Source organism: Pan paniscus, chromosome 10, assembly GCF_029289425.2.
Source record: "Pan paniscus chromosome 10, NHGRI_mPanPan1-v2.0_pri, whole genome shotgun sequence".
Lineage (NCBI taxonomy): Eukaryota > Metazoa > Chordata > Mammalia > Primates > Hominidae > Pan > Pan paniscus.
In genome coordinates, this window is record NC_073259.2 from 30,762,107 (window position 1) to 30,785,667 (window position 23,561).

Below are 23,561 nucleotides of genomic sequence, written 5' to 3' on the forward strand. Positions count from 1 at the left end.
TGTTTATGTCCTTAGTTTTTCTTTTGGTGCACTTTTGTTGTTTTTCTGTGTCTAAAGTTCACATCATTTATTATCAATCATTATTGTGTCCTAGTAAATACATTTAAAGTTATAACTTTTTCTTTGAAGAAAACGCACACTGTATCCCATGATGTGTGTAGCATTACCATTAATGTTGATTTCTGTGTAGTCTGTGATTTGAGTTTTGATCATTTAATCCAAAATCACTTAGAAGAATGTCTTAAAATGTCTAACTAGTTTTAGGCCAGGTTCGGTGGCTCATGCCTATAATCCCAGCACTTTGGGAGGCCAAGGCGGGCGGATCACGAGGTCAGGTGATCGAGACCATCCTGGCCAACACGGTGAAACCCCGTCTCCACTAAAAATACACAAATTAGCTGGGTGTGGTGGCACACACCTGTAATCGCAGCTACTCGGGAGGCTGAGGCAGGAGAATCGCTGGAACCCAGGAGTTGGAGGTTGCAGTGAGCCAAGATTGCCACTGCACTCCAGCCTGGCAACAGTGCGAGGCTCCGTCTCAATAATAATAATAATAATAATAATAATAATTTTTTAAAATGTCTAACTAGTTTCTTCTGTTGTATACTTTGCCTTTAAAATTAACTTGCTATTTATTGAGATGGATGTTCAGTTTTAGTAAATGCTCTGTGAGGATTTTTTAAATGTTCATTTCTTATTTAGGGGAAGTTCAAAGTTACATGTTATATCATGTTAATTAATAGTGCTATTCTAAATGGTCTAGTACATCAACTTATTTTTCTACTTTATCTGTTTTCTTAGAATGCTATCTTCACATACAACATTAAAAATGAATTTTTCAAAATTGTCTTGTAATTTTAATAGTGTTTGGTTTATATAGATAGTGCTGTTGTTCATTGCATGATTATTATAGGATTGTACTTTTATTATAAAGGATATTCTTTGCTTTACTTAGTGGTTTTTTGCTGTACATTTTTCTTTGTATAAAATTAATATTGCCACATCTGCTTTCTTTTTTATAGATTTTCCTGGTTTACCTGTATTTATGCTTTTTTTAAACATTTTTGTGACATTTTGATTTAGGTATATTTCTCATTGTTAGATTTTTTCTATTCAAATTCCTCTAATACTCGTTTTCTAATTGGTGAATTTAACCCATTTTCATATTAACTGTGATAACTGCTGTATTTGTACTTCTCCCTGCCATCTGATTTTATGTTTTATATTCATTGTGCTTTTCAAAAATTATTTTCTTGATACTCGCTGAATTGTTAGCTATATCCCATTTCTGTATTTCCTGGTGGTTTCTCTTAAATTATTAGCAAATATATTCATCTTGATATTAAGAATTCATCAGCATCTAAAACCTGTTACCACCAACGATAGTAGCTAACAGTTATTATTTCCTGTGTGTCTGACAGTATTTTAAGCTTCTTACCAGTATTAACTCAATAAATCCTCACAGTCACCTTGTGAGAAGGGAGTCAGTTATTCCCATTATTTGCAGATGAGGAAACCAGTAAGAAGGTAAGTAATTTTCTGAAAGGCACACAGCTAGTGAGTAGTGGAGGCAGAATTCATACTCAGGCTCTGTACCTAGAGACCTGCTTGCTTCAGCGCTGAGCTGTTGGAATATTTCTACTTGTCCCTGCCTAGACACCCTCTCCTTCCAGGTTATGCTGAAATTTACTTTCTAGATTGTTGTCTTATCTGTTATGTTTTAAGAAGTCTCTAAACATTTACATTAAAGACACCAGCAATCTTTGGACTTGACTTCAAATTTTACTGATTTATTTTTCCTTGACATGTAGAATTGGCATGCTTTCTGGGTGCTTTCTTACCTGAAAAATGGCTTTATTTTGCCCTCATATTTGATTGATAGATTGGTTAATAGATATTTATGGGTTTCATTCAACATTTTGTTGACATTGCTTCTTTGTGTTCTAGCATTGAGCATTACAGATGAAAATTCCTATACAGTTTTTCTCTCTGGAAATTCATAAGGTTTGGAGGGGTGATGTGTGTGTGTTGTTGTTCTCTTATTCTTTCACTTTAGCCTCTCTTTTTTGAATTTCTGTTATTACTTTTATCACATTATCTATTTCTTTTCTTTCTGTGTTCTCAGAGAATATCATCACTGAGTCTTTAATACTGTCAACTTCAGCTGTGTACATTTTGCTCTTCAACTTTCTTTTGAGGCTTTAAATTAGGCAAATATATTTTTCTTAGAATTTCTGAAAACTCCTTTTCACTGGAGCTTATTTTAATTATATGGATGCAGTATCCTCTTAAACTTCTGTGAAAACAATAATTGGAGTTTTCATTTGCATTGGCTGTTTCATGAGAGGTCAAGCTTTTTGCTTATTTATTTTGATGTTTCCTTTTCATGATATCTGTGTCTTGGGATTTGGTTGTATATTCACATTTTTAATTAGCTACTTGATTTAAATAAAGTATCAGTAGTTACTTTCAGGGTTCTTGGTGATTATAATAATTACTCACCTACCAGGCTTCTTCCTTGCATGCAGCTCACTACAGGAATCTGTTGTGCCTAGAAGATTTCGGGACAAGTGGGGAAACCCCACTCCGTTAACTGCATACACAGGGAAGGAGCTATGAGGGAGACAGAATAATTTGGTCTCTACTATTACCTTAAGAGACCTTCCCCTGTCTTCGATTTAAAAAAAAAACTACTGCATACAAAGGGTAGGAGCTACAAGGGACATAGAATAATTTGGACTCCACTACTACCTTAAGAGACCTTCCCCTGACTTCTCTTTTAAAAAACCTATGGGTCTCTGTACCCCTGAACTTACTTTCCACACCTATTTCTCTCTTCAGCCCCAAAATCCATATTAGAATGCCCCTGCAGGCTATAAAGCCTTTCATAAAAGTAAAATACCCAGTCTTTTCAAGAGAACAATAAAATAGGCAGTCTCCTACCTCTTGTCTTACTCTAATATAAACTCCATGAAGATAAGTATTGTCTCCATACTGTTCATGCTGCACAGCAGTTGCCCTTATCTGCAGGGCGACGCATCCCAAGACCCCCAGTGGATGCTTGAAACTGCAGAGAGTAACACACGTGATTGCCACCATCGGAACACATTTCTGTTCACGTCTTCCACCCACAGATTTAATGCCTTTTCCGTCTTAACTAAGCACTCATCATGGACTGTGGCCATAACTTTTGCAGTTTTAGATGCAACAGCAAAACTAACATTAATTTTTTCTTCTTCTTCACAATTTCATGGGTAGATTTGTTCTTACCGTAGATCTTAGCAACCTCAGCATATGATGTTTTTTCTTTTGAGAACTTTCACCTTTTCTCTTAAAGAAAGCACTTTACAGCTTCTCTTTGGCATATCTCAACTGCCAGCATCACTGCTCTTGAACTTTGGGGCCATTATTAAGTCAGAAAAGGGTTACTTGAAAACAAGCACTGAGATACCACCAGAGTCCATCTGATAACTAAGATGGTAACTACATGACTAACAGGCCGGTGACGTATACAGCATGGATATGCTGGACAAAGGGGTGAGTCATATCCCAGGTAGGATGAAGCAGTGTGACTTGAGATTTCACTATTCAGTATGGTGCACAATTTAAAACTTAGGAATTGTTTATTTCTTGGAACTTTTCGTTTAATGTTTTTGGACTACAGTTAGCCACAGGTAACTGAAACTGTGGAAAGTGAGGATCGGAGGATAAGCAGAGACTGTGGTATTCATTTCATTGCACAGTGCCTAGAATACAGTAGGTGTACTATAAATATTTTGTAAAGGGACAACTTTTCTGAAACTAAAAATATTTATGTTTTACCCAATAATTTTTCTTCTGGAAATTTATGCTAAGGAAATATTCAGAGATGCTTACAAAGTTTTATGCATGAGTGTCCATGTTATTTGTAATTGTGAAAAATGAAAATAACTCGAAAGTTTAACAGTGGTCATCTAAAGTATTGTATACACTGTATATATAGGTTGAATAGAAGGTCATCCTATTCATTTATTAATGAGAGGTACAATCTCTAGGGATCTGTAAAATCTATTTTGTCTTAACCAAAGAACAAATTTTTGACATATCTTGAATAGGATGACTATAAATTATGACTTTTAAATTGTTGTAATTTTTGTACTATTATCTGATATTTTTATTTTTATGTATGTTCCTAAGTAGTTTAGAGATAGTCACATTTTAAAAATCTAAGATCAAGCAAATGAAGCTTATTTTTATGTATTCATAGTATAAAAGACCTTCAGTAAATAGGTAATATTTTTGTTTTATTCTAGAAAACAGCTCCTTGAACACAGTGAGGTAAAGCTTTCATTTTAATCTCTGGTAGACTTGTGTATTAAATTCTAGTTTGAGGATAATTGACAAAGGTATAACCTTGCTGCTGATGCACCTTCAGTAGTGAGTAGTTCAGCATTGGTGATAAATTTCTGCTGATCCTTCTCACTCTTTCATCTGCTCTTACTTTTGAATAGTAATAAGGATTTAAAAGCTAGAAGGCTGATTTATGACTATAGTACAGAATTAAATTAAATTGCATTCATTTAACAATAACAAGCATTCAGTTTCTAGCCTGCTGAGCTAATCAGCTACAGTCCATTAGGGCAGGCACCCTTGGCCCTGTGACTGGTGGCCATCTGCCACCACGTAGATTTGCTGGTCAGTCAGTGACAAACTCAGAAGTGTTGAAGGATACACAAGATACTAAAGTCATGTTCCTGCCCTTCAGTATGGTAATTTTACAAAGGAGACAAATAAGACAACATTTTATATGGTGTAAAATTATTTTGTGGCATAAAAAGGAAAAGATCAGTGTGGGCTGGAAATATTTCCTATTTGATAGAACTTTAAGTGGGTCTTGAGGTAAAGGTCAACTTTACAGGAGTGGGTAACTGAATTTGAACTTAATAGAGATAGTTTATGACACATGTTGAGTATCCCTTATCCAAAATGCTTAGGACTAGAGGCTTTTCAGATTTCAGATTTTATTGAATTTTGGAATATTTAGAGTGTAGTTACTAGTTGAGCATCCCTAACCTGAAAATCCAAAATCCAAAATGCTTCAATGAGCATTTGTTTTAGCATAACCTTTGAACATCATATTGGTACTCAAAAGTTTCAGATTTTGGAGCATTGTAGATTTCAGATTTTTGGATCAGGGATGCATTAGTAACTTTGTCACTTTACAGTGAGGCCCACTGTGTTGGTCCTCCACCTCCTCACACCACCTCCTGCTCTCCCTAGCTCCTCTGCCTGCTCCATTTTCTTGCCAACTGCACTTATTGCCTTACAGTAGACTATGTAATGGATTTATTTATTTGCTATTTCTATGTATTGTCTGTCTTTCATTACTAAATGTAGTTAAATGTAATACAAGGACAGAAATTGCTCACTGCTGTATCCGAAGCACCCAGAAGAGTACCTGGAACATAGTAGACATTCGATAAATTATTGTTGAATGAATACTGATAGGCTTATTACTAAGTTAGAAGATCCTTGTCTTAATGAATAATATAGTTTTAATATACTTCATTAATTTAAAAATATGAAAAGTAAAAATGTGATTTTGTCTTATTTGTGTTTTATAGCTGGCTTTTCACACATTGCAGTTGTTAGTGTTTACTGCCCTTGCCATTTTAATTATGAGGCTAAAGATGTTTTTGACACCGCACATGTGTGTTATGGCTTCCTTGATATGCTCTCGACAGGTAAGGGATTCATTCTTGTATAACAATACTATAAAAACTATAGCAGCTATACTTAGTAGTTACTGTGGCTTTGCTGACTAATTCAAAATATAAACACACTAAGTGTTTTTAACTTAACTAAGTTAAATGATTTAAAATATTACTTCATGATTCACTATAAGCAAGAAAAGCAATTTCAAGTGGCTTTGAAAAGTATTTCTGGATTTTAATTGATATTTCTATAACAAGTGATTAGGCAAACATTTCCCCTCTGTTAATATCCTGTCCATGAACATAACCTTTTAGAGTTCAGGTTTGTGTAAGAGTGCCTGGCACAGTGGCTCACACCTGTAATCCCAGCACTTTGGGAGGCCGAGATGGGCAGATCACTTGAGGCCAGGAGTTCGAGACCAGCCCGGCCAACATGGTGAAACTCCATCTCTACTAAAAATACAAAAATTAGCCGGGTATGGTGGCGAGTGCCTGTAATTCCAGCTACTTGGGAGGCTGAGGCAGGAGAATCGCTTGAACCTGGGAGGCAGAGGCTACAGTCAGCCAAGATCGCATCACAGCACTCTAACCTGGGTGACAGAGTGAGACTCTGTCTCAAAAAAAGAAAAAGAGAAAAAAAAAGAGTTTCCTGGTGGCCAGGCACAGTGGCTCACACCTGAAATCCCAGCACTTTGGAAGGCCGAGGTGGGCAGATCACTTGAGGTCAGGAGTTCAAGACCAGCCTGGCCAACATGGTGAAACCCTATCTCTATTAAAATACAAAAATTAGCCGGGCATGGTGGTGTGTGCCTGTAATCCCAGCTACTCAGGAGGCTGAGGCAGGAATATTGCTTGAACCCGGGAGGTGGAGGTCGAAGTGAGCTGAGGTCGCACCACTGCATTACAGCCTGGGAGACAGAGTGAGACTCTGTCTCAGAAAAAAAAAAAAAAAGAGTTTCCTGGTTCACCAAAAGTACCCTGAAATACTCATCCAATACCAGAGTAGATGCAGAGTAATTGCTCTAATATGGTCCTGTTTGGCTCGAAGAATCTATAAGAAATTCTGGGGTTCTATCACTGTTATCTAACGTACAAAAGAACTAGATAAATTGCTAGAATATTGGGCCTAAGGTACTTCTACAAACACCTTACTTCGTTTTTATTATGAGTGTATAGCCTTAAAATATCATAATGCCTGTTTTCCTGAGAAGAATCTATATATATCATGCTAATAGGGCTTCCCTACTAACCATGTCCACAAAAGGCAACCAAGGATGAAAGGATTTAGTTCTAAGATGTTTCACAGTTGTGATTTGTTTATTTTAATCCTTAGTAGTAAATTAGTACTAGAAGGATCAGGTATATCTTCCTTAATTCTTCCCAGGGGAGAGAAAGTTCCATTTTCACCTGGGCCCTGTAATGCCAATATATTCGTTGCTTTAGAAACAATCGGAGATGATAATTCTGTATACATGTGTGCTGATATCAAAGGGTAATTCACATTGGTTTGAGTAACAAGGTGAGAATTTATTGTTGACCCTACAGTACTCTTCATATAAGAACTAGAAATAAACGGTTTCTTTCGTTTCAGCTCTTTGGCTGGCTCTTTCGCAGAGTTCGTTTTGAGAAGGTTATCTTTGGCATTCTAACAGTGATGTCAATACAAGGTTATGCAAACCTCTGTAATCAATGGAGCATAATAGGAGAATTTAATAATTTGCCTCAGGAAGAACTTTTACAGTGGATCAAATACAGTACCACATCAGGTGTGTAGGTATTTGGTTATATGCTAGTTTTATACAAACATACAGACACATTTGTGTATACTATATATAATTATTGTCATTTCTGATATATGTGTGTATGTGTGTATGACAGATTTACAAATAGGCATTCATACTCTCACAGACTTTGAGCAGACTATTGCAATGTCAATCAATTAAACCCTTCCAAAAGGCAATTTTGCACCCCTTTTAAGCCCCTCCCAGATAATTATCAAAGAATTTAAATTAGCACCAGGAAATTAATGATTTTTCATAAGTTATGTCCTTTAACTCTCAGACAGCATTATAGCATTTTAACCATAACAATGACAAATCAAATAAGTAAATCTTTAAAACTGAAATTTCACACCTTGTGCCAGGCTACAGCAGAAGATACTTTTGATGGTGGGGAGTTAACCAGCACCGCTTCTGTCACTGCAATCAGTGCTGTCTCCTCTAATTCTGTAAAACAGGTCATTGGCAGAAGAGTTAAAATCTTGGATATTCTATTTTCTTCACTAAATCATCTCACAGAGATAGTATACATCCTACTTTTAAATACTCCAAAATTTTCTTTTTAGCTTACCTTCTTTTCTTCCTGTTTTTATTCAGAACTACCTCAAGCAGATAGATATTTTTAAATACCTTTCCAGAGAATAAGTCTATAACATTTTCTGTAACTAAATTTGTAAATCAAAGATTATTTTTGATATTTAGAAACTTACTCTGGCACAAGTTCTTCACTATGATTTATTTAAATTTTCTTATGACTCCTGAGCTTGTTTCCTTTTATTTCTTATTTGATAGCCACTTTTTTGCTAATTAACCTTCATTAAGGTAAATCTTTATAAGCTCTAAGTAAGATACTTGGTCTATAGCTTTCAAAGGGTGTAGGTGACAGTGCCTCGTTAAACTGCCAAGCCAGTTTAATTAGAATTTTAAAAGTAATCCCCAACTGACTTTTTCCACATAGGAGCTCAAGGTAATCACTCCCTTTCTTTACTCTCCCTTGCCCCTCCCCAGTTATAGCTATTTTTCCCAAGCTTTTAAAAATAGCTGCCCTTTTAATCTTTTCTTGTGTCTTTCTTTGTTCCGGTGTTTGTATTGGGTTCCTGACAGAGAGCCTACATTTGGCAACTTATCCTTCTAAGATAACTGCCACAAACCCCTGTCTCACTTTTAGATGCCTCTTCTTTGATCTTCTTTTTAATCTGTCTTATTCTTCTAACTACTCTTATTATGAGTTATCTCATGGTTACCACATATTAAAAGCTGTATGAAGTTTTGTAGTATTAGTGGAACTAGTGCTTATATTGAGGTCTGCCATATACGGTTGTATAGTTTGTGCACTGCACAAAGGTGACCAATTGAGAGGATAAGTGAAAGCTTAAATCCAGCTTGTGGTCCACTCATCAAGCCATGTATAATGGGGCTCTGTCAAGTCAGGGGAATACCTTTTTCTAATCTGTGTAGTAGGCTAAATGGAGACTTCCATACAGTGATAGGAAAATATCTGATTTTTCCTTGTTATGCTCATTTACTTCACAGCCAAAAAGACAGAAGGTGGAGTGGGAGGGTATTTCTTCCTCTCTGTCTGCCATAGATGACAACTCAGTGGGTCCAGCTCTTGCTGGACAGGTGTGCCTAGTTTTTTTTGGAAGACCCTGGCCCTGGGCTTTCAATTCTTCTTGCTCAGCATTTCTCAACCTTAGCACAGTTGACATTGAGGCTGTCCTATGTGTTACAAGAAATCCTTGGCCTCTATCTACAAGATGCCAACAGCATCTCCTCCCTCCTCCCCATAGCATGACATCGAAAAATGTCTCCAGAAGTTGATAGTGCTCCCTAGGGAGCAAAATCATGCCTGCCTGAGAACCACTTCTCTAGCTTAACAGCTTGTCATCATAAATTATTGAGTCTCCAATAATAAATACACATTCTTTGACTAGCTTACATATTTTCAAATTTGAGGCATATAAAGAAATTTTCATTCAAAGTTGCACTTAGAATGCTTAGTTATACTGGAAAGTAAACACTCAGGGTTCTTAAAGTTTTTAATTTATGTGGGTACAGAGCAGGTGTATATATTTATGGGGTAGATGGGATATTTTGATACAGGCATACAATGTGTAATCATCACATCAGGGTAAATGGAGTATCCATCACCTGAAGCATTGATCCTTTGTGTTACAAACAATCCAGTTATACTGTCTCAGTTATTTTTAAATGTGCAGTAAAATTTTGTTGACTATAGTCACCCTTCTGTGTTACCAAACACTACATCTTATCCATTCTATTTTGTTTGTGCACATTAACCATCCTCACTTCCCCTCCACCCCCTCACTATCCTTCCCAGCCTCTGGTAACCATCATTCTATTCTTGATCTCCATGAGTTCAACTCTTTTAATTTTTAGCTCCCACAAGTAAGAACCTGCAAAGTTTGTCTTTCTGTACCTGGCTTATTTCAATTAATGTAATGACCTCCAGTTCCATCCATGTTATGGATAGGATCTCATTCTTTTTTTATGACAGGTTCTCATTCGTTTTTATGGCTGAATAGCACTGCGTTGTGTCTACGTACCACATTTTCTTTATCCATTCACCTGTTGATGGACACTTAGGTTGCTTCCAAATCTAGACTATTGTGAGAAGTGCTGCAATAAACATGGGAGTGCAGATACCTCTTCTAAATATTTATTTCCTTTCTTTGGGGTATATATCTAAGAGTAGGATTGCTGGATCATTTTGTAACTCTATTTTTAGTTTTTTGAGGAACCTCCAAACTCTTCTACATAGTGGTTGTACTAATTTACATTTTCACCAAAAGTATATGAGAGTTCCCTTTTCTCCACATCTTTTCCTGTCTTTTGGATAACAGCCATTTGTTATTGCCTGTCTTTTGAATAATAGCCATTTTAACTGGAGTGAGATGCTATTTCACTGTAGTTTTGATTTGCATTTCTCTGATGATCAGTGATGTTGAGCACCTTTTCATGTACCTGTTTGCCACTTGTATGTTTTCTTTCGAGAAATGTCTATTCAGATCTTTTGACCATTTTTAAAGTAGATTTTTAGATTTTGTTTTCCTACAGAGTTGTTTGAGCTCCTTATATATTCTTGTTATTAATTCCTTGTCAGATTGGTAGTTTGCAAATATTTTTGCTTATTCTTTGGGTTGTCTCTTCACTTTGCTGATTGTTTCCTTTGCTGTGCAGAAGCTTTTACACTTGGTGTGAACCCATTTGTTCATTTTTGCTTTGGTTGCCTGTGCTTCCCAGGTATTTACTCAAGAAATCTTTTTCCAAACCAAAGTCCTGGAGAGTTTCCCCAAAGTTTTCTTGTAGTAATTTCAGAGTTTGAGGTCTTAGATTTAAGGCTTTAATCCATTTGGATTTGAGTTTTGTATATGGCAAGAGATAGGGGTGGAGATTCATTTTTCTGCATATGGATATTCAGTTTTCCCAACACCATTTATTGAAGAGATTGCCCTTTCCCCAGTGTATGTTTTTGGGACTGCTGTAAAAAATGAGTTTACTGTAGATGTATGGATTTCTTTCTGGGTTCTCCATTCTGTTCCACTGGTCTGTGTGTCTGTTTTTATGGCAGTACCATGATGTTTTGGTTACTATACTTCTGTCGTATAATTTGAAGTCAGGTATTGTGATTCCTTCAGTTTTGTTCTTCTTGCTCAGGGTAGCTTTGGCTATTCTAGGTCTTTTGTGTTTTCGAATAAATAAGGATAGTTTTTTCTATCTCTGTGAGGAATATCATTAGTAGTTTGATGGGGATTGCATTGAATCTGTAGATTGCTTTGAATAGTATGGACATTTTAACAGTATTGATTCTTCCAATGCTTGAACATGGAATAGCTTTCCATTTTTTGTATCTTCTTCAATTTCTTTCTCCAGTTTTGTATAGCTTTCATTCTAGAGATCTTTCATTTCTTTGGTTAATTTCTAGGTATTTAATTTTATGTGTGGCTACTGTAAATGGAATTACTTTTTAAATTTTCTTTCTCAGGTTGTTCTCTGTTGGCATATAGAAACATTAATGATTTTTGTATGATTTTGTATCCTACAACATTACTGAATTTATCAGTTCTAATAGTTTTTTTTTGGTGGAGACTTTAGGTTTTTTCTAAATATAAAATCATATCATCTGCAAACAATGATAATTTGGCCTCTTCCTTTCAAATTTGGATGCCCTTTATTTCTTTCTCTTGTCTGATTGCTGTAGTTAGGATTTCCAGTACTATGTTGAATAATGTGGTAAAAAGTGAGCATCCTTGTCATGTCCCAGGTCTTAGAAGAAAGGCTTTCAGTGTTTCCTCACTCAGTATGATACTGCTTGTGCATTTGCTGTATATAGCTTCTTTATGTTGATTAATGTTTCTTCTATACCCAGTTTATTTGAAGGTTTTTTATCATGAAGATATGTTGAATTTTACCAAATGATTTTCCCGCATCTATGGAGATGAGATGATCATATGATTTTTCCCCTTCATTGTGTTGATATGACGTATCACATTGATTTGCTACGTTGAACTATCTTTGCATCCCTGAGATAAATCCTATTTGGTCATAATGAATAATCTTTTTAATGTGTTGTTGAATTCAGTTTGCTAGTATTTTGTTGAGGATTTTTGCATTAACATTAATCAGAGATTTTGGCCCGTAGTTTTCTTTTTTTGATGGGTCTTTGTATGGTTTTGGTATTAAAGTGATATTGGTCTCATACAATGGGTTTGGAAGTATTCCCTCTTCCTCTATTTCCTGGAATCGTTAGAGTAGGATTGATATTAGTTCTTCTTTAAATGTTTGATAAAATTCAGCAGTGAAGCCATCAGGTCCTGGGCTTTTCTTTGCTGAGAGACTTTTCATTAGAGAGTTGATCTCATTACCTGTGATTGGTCTGTTCAGGTTTTGGATTTCTATATAGTTCAATCTTGGTAGGTTTTATGTATCTAGGGATTTATCCATTTCTATGTTTTCCGATTTATTGGCATACAGTTGCTCATGGTAGTTTCTGATGATCCTTTAATTTCTGCAATATTGGTTATAATGTCTCCTTTTATTACCTCTGATTTTATTTATTTCGGCCTTCTCTTTTTTTGTTAGTCTGGCTAAAGGTTTGTTAATTTTATCTTTTCAGAAAACCAGTTGTTCTTTTATACTGTTTTCTTCATTGCAATTTCATTTATTTCTGCTCTGATCTTTATTATTTCATTTCTCTTACTAACTTTGGGTTTTGTTTGCCCTTTTCTAGTTTTTTAAGAAGCATCATTGAGTTGTTAATTTGAGGTTTTTCTTCTTTTTTGATGTGGGCACTTACAGCTATAGACTTCCCTCTTAATACTGCTTTTGCTGTAACCCATAGGTTTTGATGTGTTGTGTTTTCATTATCATTTGTTTCAAGAACATTTTCAATTTCCTTCTTGATTTCTTTATTAACCCACCGGTCATTCAGGAGCATATTCTTTAATTTGTATGTTTGTAGAGTTTCCAAAATTCCTTTTGCTACTGATTTCTAGTTTTTTTTCCATTGTGGTCAGAGAAGATACATTCTATTATTTCAATTTTTAAAAAATGTTTTAAGGCTTGTTTTGTGGCCTATCCTTGTTTTGTGGTCTATCCTTGAGGAATGATCCATGTGCTGAGGAGAAGGATGTGTATTCCGTAGATGTTGGATGAAATGTTCTGTAAGTATCTATTAGGTCCTTTTGATCTATAGTGCAGATTAAGTTCAGTGTTTCTTTGTTGATTTTCTGTCTAGATGACCTGTCCACTGCTGAAAGTGTGGTGTTGAAGTCTCAGGCTATTATTGTATAGGGATCTGTCTCTCTCTTTTGCTCTGATAATATTTGCTTTATATATCCGGGTGCTCCAGTATTGGGTGTATATATATTTACAATTGTTATATACTCTTGCTGAATGAACCCCTTTATCATTATATAATGACTTTCTTTGTCTCTTTTTATAGTTTTTGTCTTGTAAGCTATTGTGTCTGATGTAAGTATGGCTATTCCTGCTCTTTCATGGTTTCCATCGGCATGGAATATAATTTTCCATCCCTTTGTTTTCAGTCTATATTTGCCTTTATAAGTAAAGTGTGTTTCTTGTAGGTAACAGATTCTTAGTGTTTTGTTTTATTATTCAGCTACTCTTTGTTTTTTGATTGGAGAGTTCAGCCCATTTACCTTCAGTGTTATTATTGTTAAGGACTTGCCCCTGCCATTTCGTTATTTGTTTTCTCATTGTTTTGTGGTCTTCTCTTCCTTCCTCTTTTTCTTTCACTGAAGGTGATTTTCTCTGGTGGTGTGTTTTAGTTTATTGCTTTTTATTTTTTGTACATCCATTTTATGTTTTTAAACTTGAGGTTACCATGAGGCTTGCAAATAATATCGTATAACCCATTATTTTAAACTGATGACAACACTGATTGCATAAACAAATAAGCCAAAAGAAAGCTAATAAAAATTCTAAACTTTAACTTCATCTCCCCACTTTTTACCTTTTTCTTGTTTCTATTTATGTCTTATTGTACTGTCTCTTGAAAAGTTGTTGTATTTATTTTTTATTGGTTCATCTTTTCATCTTTCTACTTATCATATAAGTAGTTTATATACCATAATGACACTGCTTGAATATTGTGTTTCTCTGTGTACTTACTATTACCAGTGAGTTTTGTACCTTCCGATTATTTCTTCCTCATTAATGTCCTTTTCTTTCAGATTGAAGAACTCCCTTTAGCATTTCTTATAGGTAGGTCTGGTGTGAATGAAATTTCACAGCTTTTGTTTCACTGGGAAGTCTTCTCCTTTAGGTTTGAAGGACATTTTCTCTGGATACACTACTCTCAGGTAAAAGGTTTTTTCCTTCACTTTAAATATGTCATGGCATGCTCTCCTGGCCTGTAAGGTTTCCACTGAAAAGTCTGCTGCCAGATCTATTAGATCTCCATTGTATGTTATTTGTTTCTTTTCTCTTGCTGCTTTTAGGATCCTTTATTTGTCCTTGACCTTTGGGAGTTTGATATTAAATGACTTGAGTTAGTCTTTGGGTTAAATCTGCTTGGTGTTCTATAACCTTGTGCTTGAATATTGATATTTTCTCTAGCTTTGAGAAGTTCTCTGTTACACTTTTGAATAAACTTCCTACTGCTGTCTCTCTCTACCTCCTCTTTAAGGCCAATAACTCTTAGATTTTTCCCTTTAAAGGCTACTTCTAGATCTCGAAAGTATGCTTCATTCTTTTTTATTCTTTTTTCACCTCCTCTGTGTATTTTCAAGCAGCCTGTCTTTAAGCTCACTAATTCTTTCTTCTGCTTGATCAATTCTGCTATTAAAAGACTGATACATTCTTCAGTATGTCAGTTGCATTTTTCAGCTCCAGAATTTCTGCTTCTTTTTAATTATTTCAATTTATTTGTTAACTTTATCTGATAAGATACTAATTCCTTCTTTGTGTTATCTTGAATTTCGTTGACTTTCCTCAGCACAGCTATTTTGAATTCTCTGTCTGAAAGGCCACATATCTCTGTCTGTCCAGGATTGGCCCCCTAGTGCCTTATTTAGTTTGTTTGGTGAGGTCATGTTTTCCTGCATGGTTTTGATGCTTGTGGATGTTTGTCAGTGTCTGGGCATTGAAGAGTTAGGTATTTATTATAGTTTTTGCAGTCTGGGCTTGTTTGTACCCATCCTTGTTGGAAAGGCTTTCCAGGTATTCAAAGGGACTTTGGTGTTGTGATCTAAGTTTCTGGTCACTGCAGCTGTATCTGCACTAGGAGGCACCCCATGCCCAGTAATGCTGAAGCTATTGCAGACTCTTAGAGGTACTACCTTGGTGGTCTTGGATAAAATCCAGAATTCTCAGGATTAGCAGGCAGAAGCTCTTGTTCTCTTCCCTTACTCTCTCCCATATGGAGTCTCTCTCTCTCTTTCTCTGTGCTAAGCTGCCTGGAGCTGGGGGTGGGGTGTGATATAAGCATCTCTGTGGCCACCACTACTGGGAATGTGTTGGGTCAGACCTGAAGCTAGCACAGCACTGGGTCTTACCCAAAGCTCATTGTAACTACTGCCTGGCCACCACCTATGTTTGCTCAAGGTGTAGGGCTCAACAGTCAGCAGGTGGCAAAGCAAACCAGGCTGGTGACCTTCCCTTCAGGGTGGCAAGATCCCCCAGGTCATAGTCAGATCCAGAGATGCTGCTGTCCAGGAGCCAGGGCCTGGAGTCAGACACCTTAGAAATCTACCTGATGCTCTATTCTACTGCAGCTGAGCTGGTGCTGAAACCACCAGACAAAGTCCTTCCCACCCTTCCTTCCCCTTTCCCCAGGCAGAGTGGTCTCTCCTCATTTCCACCACTACCACAGGCCCATGGGAGGTAGTGCCTGGCTACCGCCGACATTCACTTAAGGCCCAAGGACCTTTCAGTCAGCTTGTGGTGAGTGCTGCCAGGCCTGGAACTCACCCGTCAGGGCAGTGGGCTCTCTTCCAGCCCAGGGCAGGTCCAGAAATGCCACCCAAGAGCCAAGGCCTGGAATTGGGGACCACAAGAGCCTGCTTGGTGCTGCTCCCCACTGCGGCCAAGCTGGTACCTAAGCTGATTTTTGGTTCTTATGAAAGTGCTTTTTGTGTAGATCGTTATCACATTTGGTGTTCCTGAGGGGAGGATGAACAGTGGAGGCTTCTACTTGGTCATGATGCTCCACCTCCTCTCCAACGTAGTTTTTTATAGTAGATCTGAATAATGTCTTATCTTTATTACTGATTTTATTGTGCTGATTAAAAATGATAGTAACCTTCACAATTTTGTAATTGTTTTTTATACAAAAGTACCAGGAAGTAAGCATTTGGTCTTCTGGTATTTCAAGAGATGAAATGGAAGCCAGATAGATTTTGATGTATCTCTAGTTATGACCAAATTTATACATGTTATTACTCCAAAAAGTACTGGCAGCAAGTAGTGAAATGATTTCATGGCATGTATAAATGGTGTCAAGTCAAATGGTAACTCTGAGAACTGAAAGATGATCTGCGGGAAGAAAACAATGCTTTCCTTTTTTATGGCACATCTGCAGGACCACAGTTCACCAGCCACAAAAGTCATTGGAAAAAATGTCCCATGAGACTTGCCCTTCATAGCAGTCTCTCAGCTCCTGGCATTTCACATTATTGGAACAGATGCGACATTTTACATTCTTTTTGTTTCATGTGTGTCTGTAGTCCTGCTGTTAGCATGGTACTCTAGCATAGCAGGAAGCTTCAGTGAAGCAGCTAAGAGGGCAGGCTCTGGAACTTCCTAGCTGTACAGTCTTGGGCAAGTCACTTAACTTGGCTGTGTCTGTTCATCATCTACAACAGCAGTCTGCAACCTTTTTGGCACCAGGGACTAGTTTCGTGGAAGACCATTTTTTCCACAGAATTGGGGGTAGGGGGTGGTTTCTGGATGAAATTGTTCCACCTCAGACCATCAGGCATTAGATTCTAATGAGTGCACAACCCAGACCCCTCACATGCTCAGTTTGTAGATTCTACAAAGTAAGAACAGAGGACCTACCCCTTAGAACTGTGAAGATTAGGTTATTTCTTGTTAAAATATGGAGCACAATTTCTAGCCCCAAGATAGTATTTAACAAAAGTCAGCTATTATTGTAGTAGATAATGAATAACTATTGAGTCAATAAAAGAATGAGGTCCATGGTCATGTAAATAGGCATCATCCTTCTTAATTTGGGTTCACATATTACAGGTAAGTTTAACTTCTGATTTTCTTTAAAACATTTAATTGAAGAATATATCCTTTTTTTTTTTTTTTTTCAGATGCTGTCTTCGCAGGTGCCATGCCTACAATGGCAAGCATCAAGCTGTCTACACTTCATCCCATTGTGAATCATCCACATTATGAAGATGCAGACTTGAGGTTGGCAGCTGATGAGTATTTCTTCAAGACTCACTTGGCAACTCCCAGTTCTTAGGAATTGGGAAAATTTTTACACACACACACACACACACACACATACACACACACACACACACACAAACTCATCCTCATTTTCATACTGGAAGTTAAAAAAAAATGACAATAACCATCCAGAAATGACAATACGTACCTGTTGCCTCTGGAGCAAGCAGACCTCTGAAAAACTGAAAAATGCAAAAGCCAGTTTTTCCCAAAGTGACAAATGTGTCACATATTTATGATGTGTGTGTGTATTCCAGTAAAACTACTAGGTAGTTGGAAGAGTAGGTAGGATGGATTTTACTCACAGCCATGGTTTGCCAACCCCTGCTCTACACCACAAGCCCCACTCGGATTTAAGAAATGATTTCTAGATCTTACTGGTGGCCAATGACTAGCTTTTTGTGACAGGTAGAAAAAGTACATGAAAGTTGCTATTATATATTACGTGCTTTCATGACAATGTAGAGTATTTTTACTAGTCGATTATGAGAACTCTAGTTTCCATTGATGTCTAAAAGTTTTGCTTTCCTTAAATGGCTGGTTTAAAAAATTATTTTGGTTATTCTAGTAGTTGTCAGGGTAATCGTTTTTAAAAGTGGATTTTTGGCCTATTGTTAGAGGCAAATGTTTAAATTATTTAAAAGTTTTAGGTCTGCTGTCTAGGAGCCAGGGCTTGGAGTCAGACACCTTAGAAATGTACCTGATGCTCTCTCTGTTCTACTGTGGTGAACTGGCGTGGAAACCACTGTGGTGACTGAGCATCCCATATGCTTGAAATTCTAAGCAACATCCAATGCATAAGTGATAGTTTGTTAGGATTTTGTAAGAACTCCCACTACGGTCAAATCACCTATTGTACCATATTTTGGTGACCATCCCCATTTCTCAAGATTCTGCAAAGGTGCTTTTCCTACCTCTTCTGACACCCTGGATGCCCATTGTCTAAGTGTTCTACTTGATACACTAAATTTCAATTCATGTATTTGTCAGAGCTTCTTTAGATGAAATTAAGCATTGAAAGATGTGTTTTCACTACATTCAGTCTCTGTCAGAATATATTCTCTGAAAACTGTGTGAATTATGAGAAGAAAATTGTATATCCTAAGCTGCTCTCTGCTACCCAGTACAACTTTAGACTATCTTATACAGTAATGAGCAGTATATGCAAAATTAAATTGCTGTAAGTTTTCTTACATTCAAAATATAAGTAGGAATGTGGAAACTGCCATCCCCAAAATAATTGATGCTGTTTTGAGTCATGTATATCGGTGTTCCATCCAGTGAGTATTGAGATTTCAATTTGCTAGTAAGATTTTTTTAGTCTATTCTATTATCATTTATTTTAAAATCTTTTAAATTATTGTTTAAATTTAAAGGGCTCGGACAAAAATAGTTTATTCTACATATAGTCGAAAATCTGCCAAAGAAGTAAGAGATAAATTGTTGGAGTTACATGTGAATTATTATGTTTTAGAAGAGGCATGGTGTGTTGTGAGAACTAAGTGAGTATTAACCCTATGCTATCTGATATGGTATATTTTTGAGCAACAAATGTTTCACTTTATTACAGTAGTCCTGATTCTTTAAGAATTTTTATTTTAAATTTATTAAAATATTATCCTGGTACCTTAGTTTAAATTATTTCATCTAGAGACATAAAACTATACTATCAATGAAGTAGAATTTAATTCCAAACATTATAGTATATTTAATATCCTGATTTTTCAATTTAACATCTTCCACTTAGCTTTTTTCATAATTTTTGAAATATTTATGAAAATTTTTATTAGATATCTGAAATATGGATTTGAATTTACAACAAAGTGAGATATTGGCATTCTGTATTATAGCTGAATTATATTGGATTTGTAAGACTTAAAAGAAAAGTGACAAAACCCAAAATGACATAAGGAAAACATTCCTAATTAAAATTTTTTAATTTCTGAATTTTGAATCTCTAAAAATCATAAAATTCTAAGATGTATAATTGATCTTATGAGGCCTTTGTTTAGGCTCCTAAGCACAGATATTAGCTGCTGCACATGACAGGAAATTCAGGCACATTAATTGTCTCCTAGAATGACACATTGGCAATCAGAAGAACAAAACAGGTTCTACAGTCACTTCAGTATATCATTTACAATGTGCAAAAAGTTTCAGAGATGCAAACTAAAATGAGAAAGTATGACCAATACTCTGAAAAAAATAAGTTAATAGAAACCGATTCAAGTAGGTCCAGATGTTGGATTTAGCAGCCAAAGACTGCAAAGCCACTATTACAAATACATTCAAAGGCTTAAGAAAAATGTATTCAATGAATTAAAAGAAAACATGGTATCCATGAGTGAAGAGCTATGGAATCTCAGCAGAGAAATAGAAACACTCCAGCCCCCACGGAAATTCTAGAGCTGAAAAGTATAATAAATGAAATGAAAATCATTTAAATGTACTCAACAACAATTTTGAGACGAAAACAGAACATTTGAACAGAAAATGCAGTGAATTTGAAGATAGATCAAGAGAGAATAGTTAATCAAAAGAACAGGAGCCAAAAAGATTGAAAAATAACCAAAGTCACAGACCTATGTAACATTAAGTAGTTCAACACATGCATAATTTTAGTATTAGATGTAATGAAAAAAAGAACATTACCGAAAAAATATTGAAGAAATGTTGGCCAAAAATTTCTCAAGTTTGATAAAAGCTACTAACTTAGAGATCTGCTAAGCTCAACAAATCCAACTGGGTGAAGCCCAAAGAAAACCAAAGCAAGGAACATTATAGTCACAACGGTAAAATCAAAGATCAAGAGAAAATCTTGAAAATAAGAGAAAAAAATGATATGCTATATAAACATCTGACTTCCCAACATAAATAGTGGAAATTATCAGACACTGGAATGATTATTCAAAGTGCTGAAGAAGAAAAATCAACAATTCTATATTTAATGAAACTATCTTTTTAAAATGGAGGCCAAAAATACATTTTTCAGATCAACAAAATCTAAGATAATTTGTTGGTAACAGATTTATACTTCAAGATGGACAAGAAGTTCTATCAGCTGATGAGAAATGATGCCAGATGGTAACTCAGATATACAAGAAATACTCAAATACGCTGGAAATGGTAAATATGCAGATATTAATCACTATACGTTTTTCTTCTCTGAAAATCTTTAAAAGACATTATTTAAGGCAAAGGTGATAACATTATATTTTTTAGTTTATGACAGAAATTAAATATACATGTAGCACAAAAATTGAGTAAACTGTGGAAATGTACGATTTACTAGAAATAACCCAATTTAAATGGTAAGTAAATCATGATATGTTAAAGATGCTTGTTGTCATCCCTATCAAAACCACTCAAAAAATAAATAAAACAGTGGGGAAAAAAAGAGCGTAATGGCAAGCCTAGATATGGATAAGCCTGGATACATTAAGTGAAATAAGTCAGCCACAGAAAGATGAATAGTCCATGTTGTCACTCATGTGGAAGCTCAAAGAAGTAGCTCATAGAAGTAGAGTAGAATTGTGGTAATTAGAGGCTGAGTGGGAAGGGTAGGGAGGAGAAGAAGATAAGGAGAGGTTGGTTAAGAGATACAAAACTACAGATAAATAGAAGGAATAAATTATAGTGCTCTCTGGCACTGTAGAGTGAATATTAGTTAACAGTAATTTATCGTTATATGTCAAGAAAGCCAGAACAGAGGATTTTGAATGTTCCCAGCACAAACAGATGGTAAACGTTTGTGGTGATGGATAGCCTAATTACCCTGATTTGATCATTACACATTGTAATGATGCATTGAAATATCACTCTATACTCCATAAATATGTACAAGTATTACTTGTCAAGTAAAACTAAAAGGGGAAAAACCCTAAACATATAACTAACTTAAGACCCAGCAATTGTATTGGGCATTTTTTCCCAGAAAGGTGGAAAGTTGTGTTCACACAAAATTCTGTAGAAAAATGTCTATAGCAGCTTTATTTGTAATAGCCTAAACCTGAAACAACCCAGATGTTTTTCGCAAGGTGAATGATTAAATAATAGTGATCTATTCATACCATGGAATACTGCTCAGCAATAGGATCAAACTATTGATACACTCAAGATCCTGGATGAATCTCCAGAGAATTGTTTGAATGAAGAAAAGACAATCCCCAAAGGTTACATACTATATGATTCCATTTGTATAACTGCCTTCAAATGACAAAATTATAGATATGGATGATTTGTGGTTGTGAGGGGTTAGGGTGGGGTGGGAATGTGGGGGGAGTATAGTGTGTGTGGCTATACAAGGGATCTCTGTGGTGATGGAAATGCTCTCTTTCACCATTCTGTCAATGTGAATTATCTGGCTGTGATATTATACAAATGTTCAAGATGTTACCATGGTGGAGGACACTGTCTAAAGACTGTACAAGAGCTACTTGTATTATCTCTCACTTAATGTGGATCTCCAAATGTCTTGAAATAAAAAGTTTTTTTAAAAAAACAAAAGAGCACTATAGCAAGCCTATATCAAACCATATCAGTAATTTCAAAGTGAAAGAGGACTAAATTCTTCCAAACAAAAGGTGGAGATTGGCAAACTGAATACAAGAGCAAGACCTATCTATGGACTGCCTGCAAGAGGTGCATTTTAAATACAGATATGTATATTGGCTGAAGGAAAAAGAATGGAAAAGATATCATGTGAGTAAACATTAGAAAAGCTGAAGTGAAAAATGTATGAATATCAGAGAAGACAGATGTTAAGACAAAGAATATTACTAGAAACGACTATGTTTTATAATGCAAAATAGTTCAGTACAGGAGAAAGATACAATAATTTGAGTGCATATGAACTTAAAAGAGAATTTCAAAATATATGAAGCAAAAATTGACAGAACCCAAAAGGCAACAAACAAGATTAACATGGAATTATAAAAATCACTCAATCCAAAATAAGGCAGAAGAAGTGGAAAAGGGAGATGAAGATCAGATGGAACAAAGAAAACACCGAGATGACAGACTTAAATCTAACCATATCAATTATCACATTAAGTGTAAATGGACTTGTGGTAGGCTGAATAATGAGCCCCCCATGATGGCCATGTCCTAATTCCCAGAAATTGTGAATTACGTTACTCACATGGAAAAAGGAAATTTGCAAATGTGATTAAATTAATGCTCATGAGATGTGGAGATTATCCTTATTATCCAGGTAGGACAAATGTAATCACAAAGTCTTTATAAGGAGGAGGCAAACGAGTAAGAGATCAAAAAGGCGATGTGATGGTAGAAGCAGAAGTTGGAGTGATATAAGGCCACAAGCCAAGGAAGGAGGCCAGCTTCTAGGGCTGGAAAAAGCAAGGAAGTGGATTTTCTTCTAGAGCCTCCTGAGGGATTGGAGTCCTGCCAATACCGTGATTTTAGACTTACGAGCTCCAAACTTTGAAAGAGAATAAATATATGTTGCTTTAAGCAACTGTTTGTGGTAATTTGTTATAGCAGCAATAGGAAACGAATATAGCTCTAAACACCACAAATGAAAAGCAAGAACTCTCAGATTGCACAGCAAAGCAAGACCCTACTATAGGCTACTTTCAAGAAATTTACTTAAATATAAAGAAACGAAGAGGTTAAAAGTTAACAGATAGGAAAAGGACATGTGATGCTACTACTAGTCAGTGAAAGGGTGTGACTGTAATAACATCAAAGTATATTTGAATGCTAAGAATATTATCAAGGTTAAACAAGGATTTTTAAATGAAGAAGGGATCTATATTTCAAGAGGATGTAGCAACCCTGAACATTTATGCACTTAGATAACAGAGCTTCAAAAATATGAAATACAACTGATAGAACTTTAGGAAAAAATAGACAAATCTACAGTACAGTTAGAAATTTTAATGGCCTTCTCTAAATAATTTGTAGAACAAATAAAAAGAAATTTGGCAAGAATATGGAAGACTTGAATGATGCCATCAACCAATATGACCTAATTGACATTTATAGTACATACCACCCTAGAACAGCAAAATAGACATTCAAGCACACGCAGACTATTTATCAAAAAAGACCATTTTCTAGGCCACAAAGCAAGTATTGACACATTTAAAATACTTTAGATCATGTAAAATACAATCTCTGA

The 23,561-nt window shown here is 35.8% G+C and overlaps 1 protein-coding gene across 9 annotated transcripts in view; it reads left to right on the forward strand.

Moving 5' to 3' along the window:
- Nucleotides 1–23,561, forward strand: part of DPY19L2 (dpy-19 like 2) — a 103,610-nt gene that overhangs the window by 74,376 nt on the left and 5,673 nt on the right. For 6 of the 9 annotated variants that reach the window (XM_055096515.2, XM_055096516.2, XM_034935519.3 and 3 more), the window contains 5 exons: nt 4,293–4,317; nt 5,604–5,723; nt 7,285–7,459; nt 17,278–17,377; nt 18,796–18,921. In XM_055096515.2, the coding sequence (XP_054952490.1) occupies nt 4,293–4,317; nt 5,604–5,723; nt 7,285–7,459; nt 17,278–17,377; nt 18,796–18,921 (546 nt within the window). The remainder of the gene's footprint in view (nt 1–4,292; nt 4,318–5,603; nt 5,724–7,284; nt 7,460–17,277; nt 17,378–18,795; nt 18,922–23,561) is intronic. The other 3 variants (XM_055096517.2, XM_055096514.2, XM_063593374.1) reach the window with 1 other exon arrangement.